General features: G+C 40.4%; 1 protein-coding gene across 1 annotated transcript; it reads left to right on the top strand.

Moving 5' to 3' along the window:
- The first annotated feature begins 355 nt into the window (after positions 1 to 355).
- GCNA (germ cell nuclear acidic peptidase) lies at positions 356 to 11925 on the top strand. Its single transcript, XM_051792908.1, has 10 exons — positions 356 to 617; positions 2376 to 2422; positions 3710 to 3761; positions 4143 to 4216; positions 4736 to 5161; positions 6185 to 6356; positions 6931 to 7075; positions 8488 to 8623; positions 9551 to 9755; positions 10687 to 11925. Exons 1-10 carry the CDS (start codon positions 376 to 378, stop codon positions 10937 to 10939), a joined length of 1752 nt encoding a protein of 583 aa, XP_051648868.1. The 5' UTR covers positions 356 to 375; the 3' UTR covers positions 10940 to 11925.
- Positions 11926 to 12824: the final 899 nt, after the last annotated feature.

The following is a 12824-nucleotide window of genomic DNA, read 5'->3' as shown; positions in this document are numbered from 1 at the left end:
TTTGTTTTGTTTTTTAAGCTTCTCCAATAACTCAGCTAATTGGCTTCATGATGGCAGCTCCTATTCTGTTGGAAAACAACCAAACAACCAAATTCGATTTGAAATTAATCCTCCCCACAAGTGTTTGAGGTAAACATAAACTGGTGCCAAATACAGATCTTTCAGGAATGATTGTTAATTATGTATAGGGGTGCAGTCCTAGGTACTGTAGCAAAGACTTTAAACAAAAAAAGAAAAAGAAATAAAAAAAAAAAAAACCACCACAACAGAAGAATAAAGCTTTGGTTTGCCAGTTTGACCGCTGTGACAGTGTTTGTGTTTCGCGGTGGCGTTCGGGGGGCGCGCTGAGGCGCGGGCGGCGCTGTCCGTGTGCGCATGCGCGGTGCCCCGGAAGCCGTGAGGGGCGCGGGCGGTTCGAGCGCGATGGAGCGGGCGGGGGGAGCGGCCCGGGCCGCGCTGGGAGCGGCGCCGCCGGCACAGGGCCCGCGGGACCGGGCAGGGGCCGGGAGCGGGGCCGGGCAGGGGCAGGGGCCTGCGGGCTCGGACGGGGCAGCGGCTACAGGCGAGCAGAGCTCCGGGAGAGCGGCCGCGTGGAGCCAGGGCCGGCGGGGCGGAAGGTGAGCGACCCAGCCCAGGAGTCCACGGGTCCTGCCTTGTTTTGGTTAATTTGTATAGACATTTTTTTTTATATATATATATATATATTCTATATAGAATGTATATGATATATATATTCTATTTTTGTATATTTTATATACATTCTATATAGAATATATAATATACATTCTATATAGAATATATAATATACATTCCATATAGAATATATAATATACATTCTATATAGAATATATATATCATATACATTCTATATAGAATATATATATCATATACATTCTATATAGAATATATATATCATATACATTCTATATAGAATATATATATCATATACATTCTATATAGAATATATATATCATATACATTCTATATAGAATATATATATCATATACATTCTATATAGAATATATATATCATATACATTCTATATAGAATATATATATCATATACATTCTATATAGAATATATATATCATATACATTCTATATAGAATATATATATCATATACATTCTATATAGAATATATATATCATATACATTCTATATAGAATATATATATTATATATATACACACATATAGAAGCGTATATATGTATATATATTCAGTTATTTATATATTTTATGTATTTGCATATACTATATATTATTGTATATTATACATATTTTATATAATTTTATATGGTTTTATATATAAAAGAAATATATGTATAGTTTATATATATAGTTTATAGAAAATATATTTTTATATATATATAAGATATAGTGTATGTATATAGAAAATATACTAGACTAAATTATATAATGTGTGTATATAGAAAATATACTAGGCTAAATTATATAGTGTGTATGTGTATATAGAAAATTTACTATATTATATGTTGTGTAATATATATAATGCGTAATTTTATGTACATTATGTATTATTATATAGTATATTTTTCATAGTATATGTTATACTATATTATATAGACAATATGCTATAATAATTATTTATAGTGATTTATATAAATTTTAGATTACGCTCCCATTTGTTCCATGGCAGTTGGTATCTATTAGCACGTTTCACAATTACAGTCTTTAAAGTTTAAATAGCTTTAATTAAAAGAAGCTGTCTTCCTGTTTTTAAGCAAATTGCTTAGTGTGTTTTCCAAGTTGTTGATGTTTGGTGGTTAGCAGAAAATGAAGTCAATAATTTGGTAAGGGGAGTGCAGCTTGCCTCAGCATTTGTGTGAGGATTGCAGGCTGGTGGTAATGCTTCCGTTCTGCCTCTTGGCAGAGCTTTGTGAGAGCTGCTGCACTGTGTTAAATATTCATGGCAACCATATTAGAGTGCATTTCATACACAAGCAGCTGATTACTCATCAGTGCTTTCAGCTTTCAGCCTTACTGTAACACACTTCTCTCCCAGATCACAGACCATGTGTAAGATAAAAACAAGCTTTCTATCCTTTCTGCCTTCTGATATCCAACTTGAACTGAAAGAAACGCAATATCCTAAACCTGTGCCTTCAAATGGTTCAGTGTTCCAAATTTTGAGGATTGATTGCTACTTACATGGAACATATATGGTTGCTAGAACTTATATATTAAAATTTATAACATTTCTGTTTTAAACAGTTAAAATAGTTCAGCCTATTTGTGATGTTCAGTGTTTTTTTTCCAGTCCATATTTGATTCTGGGTGTTCACAGGTGTTTCAGGCCAGTGGAGATGCAGGTCTACTTCCCACTGACCTAATGTTCTGCATTTCATTTTTTGCAGCCACGGCCTGTGCTTGTCTTCCAGCAGTGATGAGGAATTTGAGACATGTAAGTCATAGCACATGTCAGTTTGTTTTCTGGAGTATGAGAAGGACACATTTCTAGTTATAGTGGAGTGTTTTTACACGTTATTTTCTTCCACTGCTTGTGCTGCAAAGTACATTCTGTCCTTGCAGTGCAGTCTTGGTGGCTGTATGCCACAGGGAGTGTTTTTTAATTTGCCTCAGTTTTGGGTGGTTTTTGCCTTGCATTACATTTCTGTTGTTGCCTCAGTTTTATCTGTTCCCTGTCACTCACTCGCTTTCTTCTTAGTCTACAAAGCATCTTTGAATAAACCTTTTCTCTGAGTAGTTACTGTTCTAAACTACTCACAATTCCCTGTTACCTGACACAGCTTTTATTGCATTAGTCTTAACCAGTCAGAGGGATGTTTTTGAGTTGTCACAGTGGCTCAAGGTCTTGGTAAGATAGAATTGAATACTAAATTGTACATGGTGGCTTCTGTGGTGCATAACCAACCAATCTTTTTGTTCAGCCTGTGCAAACAAATGGTAGCAGCCACTGTAACTATCACTGTGTGCTGGAGTAGTTAAGTGCCCACTGGTTGGGTTTTTTCCTGTTGCAAGAGTTCTGTTTAGCTCATTTGTTAGCTGGACTAATCATGGCTCTGCCACATCTCAGTTTCAAACTGGTAAGTAATTTATAGGTTTGTAAATCTTGCAATATGTTCTTCCTTATATATTTAACAGAGATGGTAGAATTGCTAAGGCAGTAAGTTGTACCTGTTTATTTTACCCTTTGCATATCACTCTTGTGCTGGTCCAGCTGCATTTGAAGCAGGTTTCTCATTGCTTTGGAGTTCCTGCTGTGCTCCAGCTCAGTGCCATGTGAATGATCTTAAGATTGTCAGGCCTTACTACCAGCTGAAGCAAAATGTGCTGTATATAGATCCTGCACTACTTCTAGACTTCTAAGTCTGATAAATATTTCCATACTGCCCATTCATTAGGTCTTTTTTCACTTTTCTGTAATTTTTATATTTGACAGTCTCCTCCTTCCCCTGGCTCCTTCCAGGGAGGCTGCTGAGTGATGCGCCACCTCTGTCATGGAAGGGGGCTGAGAGAACTACTTGGGGCTGGGAGCAGAATATTTGCAAAACCATTCTACTGCCATCCTGTCACTGTAGTGCCAGTTGTAGGAAAGACTGAAGTGAAAATATGGGCCAAGAGAAAAGTTTGTGGGTTTTAAAGACTTTAATTTTTACTAGTTGCAAACTTAAAAATGCCTAAGAAAAGAAACAGAACCTTGTTCCTAATTAATCTCCTCTTGGTTTAGTTTTAGCCAGAATGAAAACTCCCAAAAGTGTTCCTAAAAAGGCAGATGCAAGGTGGGTGCTGTAATTAATTACTTTTCTGTGTTCATAAAATAGTTTTCTGTATCGTATTTACTAATCAGAATACAAGAAAAACAATCAAAAGTTCTAGTGATTCATGGGCAGATACCTGTATAGGAGTGAGTGTAGAGAGAACTGTTATGTGTCCAGTCTGTATGTTCAGGACAGAGATAAAAATGGGATGTTTGAAGGTGTAAATGCTCCTTTGCCATTCCTGTTTATGGATGTAGTTGGTAACATTTGTTGTGAACAATAATAATGTTATATTTGGAGGCTTTTTTTGGGTTGCTTTTTTAGTAGGGCAGATTTACTCTTGCATTTTCCTCCTTTATCCTACCTTTTTTCACAATTGCCTTTTTTTTTTTTTTTTTACAGTTTGAAAGACTTCACTGATGACTCAGATGATTTCTTCTTGGACTTTAAAGTGAGAAAGAGCACAAAAAAGAATGGCAAGTAATTGTGCAACAGCAAATATGAAGTGGGAATTTTAATGAGTGGAAAGGTAGCATAAATCTCTGAGAGAGCTGACCCCTGATCAGGAGGGGCAGGATCTCTTTCAGCTGGTGTGAATGTGAACCCTGAAAAGTGTGTGCCAGCTGCAGACTGGGAAAAGCTGTAGAAAGCCAATGGAATGGTGTCTGGAGGGGAAATGGGTGAAGCAAAATGGACCAGAAGCATCACTAAAAAAAAAGTCACCTGTAGATCTGACGTGATCCCTTGATCTTGACAGGACAAATCTGGGATGTCAGAAGCATTGTTTGTTGGCAGGCTATGTTATTTTAATACATCTTTCAGTGACTTTTCATGTAGTAAAATGGTAAATGAGCAGGGCAGAGTAAAGCAAATGCAGAGATACCTCTCTATTTGTATTTTCCTATCTTTCAAGGGATTTTTTTTTTGTGTTAAGACAAATGCAGGTCTCCTAAATGCAACTGCCAAAACCTTAAGCTCTTTCTTTTGGATTGCAGCACCAAAGGATCTTCAGACCCCCAGGAAGTTGATGAGTTCTGGAAAGAAAAGCACTTGCTGCCAAGAATTGCATTATGGAGAGAGTTCAAGTGACACTGAGGATTCTGTCTTTGTAGAAAGTCCTTGGCTTGACCACCAAAAAGGGGGAGTAAAAGACTGGAAAGAGAGTCAGAGGTGCACAAAACTTTCACCTCCACAAAATCTGAAAGAGTCAGTTTCCAAAGGCAGTCCAGATTTGCCTGTTAGAAGGAAAGAAAGAAGCTGTGAGAAGAGCACAGAAAATAAATTGCCCACTGTGGCAGTAGAGTCAGATGACAGCTCAGATGACAGCTTTGAATCGTTAATGGAACGGATAAAGAAGCGAAGTCTGCCCCAAAAACCAGTCTTAGGCACAAATAAAACCATCTATCAGCCCAGTTCAGCAGGTAAGCAGTTGTTCAGGGCTAACTTGCAGTGGCAGTGCTGATTGCCTGACTCTTCCCATTTGTGTGGCACAGACTTCTGGGAGGCAGCCCAGCACCTTGCAGCTGGATTTGGTGCAATCAGAAATTACTCCTCTGAGTGTTCTGAAAAGTCACCCTGTGGTGTCAAGGTTTAAGGTTTTCACTATTGTTTGTTCTTGTAGGCATTTTTAGTTTTAAATATTATTTTTAAAAATTATAATTAATTTAACAAAATTATTATCTAACTGGTGGTATTGAATTATTCTGATTTTTTAAATGTATGATACTTAATGTGAAGCTGTCATTTCAGCTTTAGGACTGAAATTTTCAGCAGTTCAGAATGCTGTTCGTTTAGTATTTGGATTTATACTTGACTCATCTTTTTTTTTAAAAATACTGTTTATAATGAGAATTTCCTAAATCAGTACCTCCTCCTCTCCTTTGACAAGCTGAAATGAGCCTCAACTGAAAGACTGAAAAGGGGGAAAAGGACTGTTGCTGAGATGAGAGCAGATGAAAACAAATGTTTTTCTAGAGAAGTAAACACAGGGTGCCTTTCTTTCTAACAATGCTTGGCCAGAGCAAGGAGACCTCTGGAAGAGGATCATGTACAGCACAGAAATATGCCCTGGGAAAGAGCAAATTTTTTTTAATTGGAATATATCAATTATGTTCTATAACATTATAACTCAGGAATTATGCTCTATAACACATAACTTAGGGATGCCTGAGTGAGGTCACAAATACTTTTCCTTCCACTTCGTCCTTGCTGAATGTTTGAAAGTTTGGAGCCTACCACTCCTTCACTGAATGGTAATATTTGTAGTATGTAACAGCAAATTACCTTTCCATCAGTTGTAAAAGCCTTTGCCTTCAAGTGTGCACAGCAGGAGTTTATTCTGAGGTGGAATATTTGGCTTTTTCAGTGTTGTCAGTGGGTTGCTGGTGTCTGTGCTCCTGACTCTTGGACAATGTGTAATCCTGTGACTCTTCCTGTTGAACTAGAAAACATCAAGCCACCCTGTAAAGATGCACAGCCTTTGAAAGGGGAGGGAGTCAAGATACCAAGGCCAAACTCCACTTCAGTTGCAGAAATATCTTCCAAGACAAGGACTCCTGCAAGAATTCCTGGGAATGAATTGGTCAGTTGCTCACAATCAGCAAAGACAGATAGAAGGTGAGTGTTTCTCCATTTTTACTGTGTTCTAGGGCATTTATAGATGGACATCCTTTGCCTAGGATGATGTAGTGACTCCTCTGGTATATAGAAACTTCTGCTACTAATCCAGCAATTATGAATGATTAAGTAGCTGGAAATCAAAGTTTTCAGTCTCCAGTATGACAGGGAGACTGATCTCTGCCTAGAGGAATTGATGGCAAATATATCTGACAAATGTCAAATCTTCTTTGTAAATGTTTTCTTGCTATTCCTTGTCTTGGTACAGCACACCTCTAATGTGTTGGCCCCACAGATTGTATATATCCAGCTGCTTGCCTCTGAAAATATATCCAAACTGATTCTATTAACAAGATTGTCTTGATTTTTTTTTTTAACCTCTCTAACTTGCAGAATTCATGTTTCTTTTTCTGTATGTGGATGCAGCTTAAGCTTTTCAGAAGAATGCATTTCTCATTTCTAACAGCTGCCTTTAGTCTGCCTTCTAGCCATGTGCTGTTTCCTTTGGTCATTTTATAACTGTGTTTACCAACACAAAACCTTCTTTACAAAAGCTTTATGACTTTTCTTGCAGGCTCAGGGTATGCTCAGTGCCTGATTGTTTCTTGCAAGATCTTTCAAATCCCACTTCCCACTACGTGAAGTATTTCAAGAAGAATAAAGAGGAGCTGGCACAGAAGCTCTACAGGCTGTTTAACAGCACCATCTTTGATCAGAAGGTTGGTTTAAAAACGAGAATTACTATTCTAAAATGCTGGTTAATATGTTGCTCCTCACTTCTTGATGTGATTGCTCTTTATCCTCTTCAGTGCCAAACATTATAGTAATGTCTTATGTCTGATTTAGCTCAGGCCATTTCTCTGGAAGGGGTTTGCCACCACAGTGATGCAGCAGTTTTCAGCGTGGCTTTGCTTTCCCAGCTGTAGTGGATGGAGCACCATCCTTGAGTCAGCAGTCTGGGTGGTATCCAAGAGTCTCTGATGGGAGAAGCTGCTGTATGAGGGCCCTTGGATCAGTTCCATCAGATCCTTCTGTTTCCATGGCCATGTCTGCCTTTCTGGAACAGATTAAAAAGGTGCTTGTCCTTTGAATAACAGTTTTGCATGAGCATAAAGCTTCAAGTTGTGTTTCAAATTTAAGGTTAAATTTCAGAGAACTGCTGTCTTGGCCTTCACGTCTGTTGGGATATTGGGGATCCTCTGCTGGTGAAAAATACCCTTGAAAGGAAGGATGCTGTCCTCAGTAATTCCAATAGAATTTCCTTCAGGAAGGAAAACGTTTCCCTGCAGATGAGAAGATACTGTTGAGCTGACCAAGGGCAGGCTGAGGTCATGATTTCACATAAAGCTGAGCTGAACAGGCTTATTATTGCTGAAAGCAAAATATCTGACAGCCCTGTGCCTGTGCCTGTGCTGTTGAAGCCTTTACTTAAGCTCATTAATTTAGATGACAGAAAACTGTTAGTAAAAGAACTGAACTAAGATAGATATGATGAGGGCTTGCAAAATCAGGGGCAGCACAGAAGATAAACAAGGGGGGATTATTCACCCTCTCATGGTGTTAAGGTGCATCAAATTAATTGCAAGTTGCAGGTTCAGCACAACCAAAGCAGAGGGTACTTAACCTGTAAATTATTAAGTTGTAGAACTTCTGATCATAGACTACTGTAGATGCTAAAAATACTTATGTATTCTTAAACATACAGACTCTTTCTCCCCAAAACACCAGAAAACCACTCTAATGGATATTTAATAGAAAAGAACCACCTGTGGCTTAGTGGTTAGCAATTGGAAAGAGGTACTTTTTTTTGAAGAGGAAATTGTGGTTTATGCCTGTCCTGTCCTTGTATTTCTTCTTAAGCAGCTTGTTTTAGCCACTGTTGTAGGTAGAACAGAGGAACTAAGGGACTTCTGGTCTCATCCTGCATTGTGGAACTCCCAGTGTTGGTTACAGAGACACTAATTGTGAGAATAAGCAGCCATGGGGGGTGAGTTTGCATGTTAAGTGACAACAGTGTTAGGAGCACTGAGACATCCTGTGCCAGCTTTGCAGCAAATACAAGGGGAAGCCAGAGGGCCAGAAGATAAGAGAGGTAGAGAGGGCAGATTACATGTCCTGTTTTGTTTTTCAGTTACCAGAGACAATGGAGATAATCTGGAATAAGAAGATGAGAAAAACAGCAGGATATTGTGTGACAGGGCAGACAGGTCCTCAGCAAAAGCGTTACGCTCGCATAGAACTTTCTGAGAAAGTCTGTGACTCTGCAGGTGGGTAAAAGAACAATTATGTTGATTCTCCTTTAAGAAAGCAAGTTCTAGAGATAAAAACACTAACCTGAGGCCTAAGAGACCTGGAACTGGACCCTACTTTGAAATTTCATATTACCTTGAATAAATAAATCCATTAATTGATGGATTTATCCACATTCCACAGCCCTTCTAAGAGGCTGGGCAAACGTACAAAACGTGAGAACAGAGATGTATTCACACTAACTGCAGTATTTTGTTTATATTTCTTATTGATTTGAAGACCCATAGGCATCATGTTACTCTAATTCTGTATGTGCTGTAATGGCAGTCTAAAATCAGACTTCTTCCATCACAGCCAGCCACCTTGTTGGTAGTACTTAAAGCTGGAGTAAAGACAGGTCAGGGCCAAATTAACTTTTACTAAGTGGTACTGTAACTGTTTTTTCTCCCTCATCCCTTCCTAGTTTGGGGAAATGAATCATAAAATGGTTTTAATTGAAAGGGATCGATTAAGGTGTTAAACAGGACTGGCCCCAGCACTGAGCCCTGGGGAACACCACTGGTGACCTGCCCCAGGGGGATGTAACTCCATTCTCCACCACTCTCTGGGCCTGGCCTTCCAGCCTGTTTTTTACCCAGTGAAGAAGGAATACACCTGTCCAAGCCATGGGCTGCCATTTTCTCCAGGAAAATGCTGTAGGAAGCAGTGACAAAGGCTTAACCAACCAATGAAAAAAACCCTGAAACACATCAGGTGTGCAGGGAAGTGCAGGGTGCTGAATTGGAGCTAATCACAAAACTGGAAGTGCACTAAGGGAAACCTTGCTTTGGAGCATTTTACCAAGACGGTGGTAGCTCTAACCTCCAAGATAACCCTTGCATCTTAGTAAGTCTGTACTTGCCCACACCTGACTGACCTTAATCTTGTGTTTGCTCTCCCTGCAGATCGCCTTCGGGACACGCTGATCCACGAGGTTTGCCACGCGGCCACCTGGCTCATCAACGGTGTTCGTGACGGACACGGGCGGTTCTGGAGGTTCTATGCCAACAAATCAGCTGTAATTCATCCAGAGCTGCCAGTAGTAACACGGTGCCACAGCTACGAGATCAACTACAAATTCACCTACGAGTGTGCTCAGTGCAAAGCGAAGTGAGTAACGTTTTGATGTGCATGTGACCGTGTATTCACTTTAACTTGCCAGTCTCCTGGGTCTAGAAATCATGGCTCTCTTAAACTGTGAAGCAGTTGGGATACTCTGAGTTACTTCATGTTTCCAGAGCCCACAGAACCTCACTGTGTGATTCCCACATGTTTGTTTCCAGGTAGTTTCAGTTCTAGTTCAGAGGTCAGGACAGGCAGAAGTGTCTTGTGAGTACCACTGGTGATGATGGAGGGTCTTTGGGATGTATGCCCCTCAGCTTTGAAGGAACAAGTCCCCATAAAAACTGGGCACAGAATGTGTGACAACAATTAGATCCTACAACAAAGTATCAGAGGAAGCTTTCTAGGGTTTGTATCTTAATGATTTTGAATTAAGACTAAAAAAAAGCAGCTGACAAGAGTGTTATTATTATTATTATTATCGTACCACTCCATTCCCCAAAATTTAGGGGCTAAATGCATGCTTAAAAAGCATATGTGGCATTTTTTTTTACCTCTCAGGATCATGTGACTCCCAGAAGGAAACAACATTTCACATATGGAATTTTCTTGAGGTGTTTGTTAGGACTGTACAATGCATAAGTTGCTTAGATGCAACAGAGCATGGAGAAGGATTTTTGGTGATGGCTCTGAGGAGAAACTCCAAGGGACAGTTGATATGTGGGTTGTGGAGGTGTTTGCAGATGTTGTAGCACTTCATACTCCTGGGCTGAGAGTAAAAGAGACAGAGGGAGGGACCAAGCTCAAAAGGCAGTGGAGTAAGTTCTAGGATAGAGATGTGCAATACAGATTTGATTGTTCTGCTGTGTGAAGGGGGTACTGTTTGCTCTTCTCAAATATTGGCTTAGAAACCTGACCTGAGTATCCAGGCAGAAGGGAAAGGAGCCCTTTCCCACAAGTCCTGACTCTTCCCTTCCAGGATCGGCCGGCACTCCAAGTCCCTGGACACGGAGCGGTTCGTGTGCGCGTTCTGCGGGGGGCAGCTGGCCCTCAGCCAGCCCCCGGGCAAGGGGGGCACTCCTGCCAGGACACAGCTCACACCCTTTGCCAAGTATGTGAAGGAAAACTACGGACTGGCCAAGAGAGAGCAGCAGGGGCTGAGCCATGCAGAGGTCATGAGGAAACTCGGTGCTGATTTCGCTTTGAAAACCAGGCTTGATGATTCCTTTTAATATCTCAGTAGATTTCCTTACTTGATGCCACTTAAATTTTGTATATAGAGTAGTAGATGAGTCTAACGTGAGTCTAAGAATTGTTTCAGAGGATTCCAGATAATTGTAATACTTTAGTGCTAAGTACTTCTAATAAAGACCTTAAGGCCTTTTCTAAAATGGGCAAGAGCGAGCAAAAATGATGACAGCTAGTCCAGGGTGATGCACAAGTCAGGCATCCTTAGACTTCAGAGGAACACCACCTGTGCCTGGGAAGATGCAGTTCCAGTTTCCCCCTTTGGGACTGGATGTTTGGCTGGAATTTTCTGAGCAGCACTTACCCATAGTGCTCCACAGCATGTCTTCAGTGACTCCAGTGAGCAATGGATTTACTCTTCCATCTGGGTACCTGATATGCTGTAGGCTCTGTGTATATGCTGAGAAACTGCTGGGTGTGCATCTGTCTGGGATTGCCAGGTGAAAGAAAGTCCAGGCCCACCAGCCCTCTGATTCTATCTGAATGACTTCCAGGCAGGAAAAGGGGCAGACCAGAGTTGGGCTTCAACATGGGTTCAGATATTCTCCCATGTGGGAGAATATCTCGAGTGAGTGACCCTTGGCTGGTTTTGTTAAAATTAAGTGGGTTTTGTTAAATTCATTGAAATTAGTGGTTAAAATAATGTTAAAATTAATGGTGGCTTAAATCTGTTAGAAGAAGTGAGTTTTTACAAGGCCTTCTGGCCCTGAGTGAGACTGAAGCTCTTTGATTGAAAATGTGAATGCAATGTACCTCAGTCATTGAGATTTCATAGAAACTAAAATAGATGCAAGAGGTCAGGGTAGGGAAGGCAAATTCAAACACTTTCCACCACAGAAGGGGGAGGTCTAGTCAGATGATTTAAGTCTTTCACATAAAATATGACTGAATGTGTGTCTTCTGTATGCAAATTGCTCAGGGAATGTAATAATATTGAATAATCAATAAATGCTAATGTTGTACCAACTGTGACAATGAACTCCAGGCTTCATTTCAAATTAATCATGGCTGTACAGTTATACAGAACCCTGGTGCCAGCCCAGCTTTACTGGCTGGAGAGCCAGGCTGTGGATCAGCACAGCCCTTCACTTCCTTTTGTCATTGGGATTATGATTCCAACCATCCCCATTCCAGCTGTGCTTTGGGAGATTGCACTGGAGGCCCTGGGCTGCTCTCAGGAGCTCTTATCAAGCCTAGGGACACTGAGGCACCACCCTCTCTCCCCAGCAAAGATAAGGGTAAGGAGCACTTGAACTAGAAACCAGTAACCAAAACAACTGCACAAACCCACTGACTGTTCAAAAACTAAGGAAAATAACTATTCACTGCACTTTTAAGGAAAAAAACAGTAGTGAGTGTTATACTTAAAAGTTCTACTCTTTGGGGATTGCCAACAGAAATGCAGAAAGCTTGAAAAGTCAAGTCTGACAAAAGCAATGGGGTTACAGGGCTTCCAGATCTGATACCCTTTACACTGCTCATCAATGCTGGCCCTCTCTGACAGGGAGTGCCTCTCTCCCAGCTCTTACTTTCATTCTCCCACAGCAACAGTCCAGACAATGAGCTGTCAGGAATTGAACAATGTTCCCTGCAGTAATGCAGGCAGCTCATTTTCATCTGTCTGAGTGTGTAAGAATTTAGGTTAGAACCAAGGAGCTGAAACAGGAATTTTAACTGTACTTTGCCCGTTTGCTCACATGAGACAAACTTCACAAAACAGAACACAGAAGGATGTACATGATACTCTGGGGGATACTCTGAAATGCAACAGCAAGAACATTTAAAGGATTAGTTCAACAACAGCTATTTTGTTCCAGTCTTAAGAGATTTTTAACAATTAAGTTCAGCATCTAAGAACAACAGGCTTGT

The sequence above is a fragment of the Manacus candei genome, unplaced genomic scaffold, assembly GCF_025592945.1.
Source record: "Manacus candei isolate 608988 ecotype Guabito, Panama unplaced genomic scaffold, ASM2559294v1 h1tg000003l, whole genome shotgun sequence".
Classification (NCBI taxonomy): domain Eukaryota; kingdom Metazoa; phylum Chordata; class Aves; order Passeriformes; family Pipridae; genus Manacus; species Manacus candei.
Note: the sequence above shows the minus strand (reverse complement) of the source record. Positions and strands in the feature narration are given on the sequence as shown.

Coding starts and splice junctions, on each gene's coding strand:
- GCNA (XM_051792908.1), top strand. CDS start 376: ATGCGCGGTGCCCCGGAAGCCGTGAGGGGCGCGGGCGGTTCGAGCGCG. Junction 4,217..4,735: donor AAAGAGCACAAAAAAGAATG/GCAAGTAATTGT, acceptor TTTGGATTGCAG/CACCAAAGGATCTTCAGACC. Junction 8,624..9,550: donor GAAAGTCTGTGACTCTGCAG/GTGGGTAAAAGA, acceptor CTCTCCCTGCAG/ATCGCCTTCGGGACACGCTG.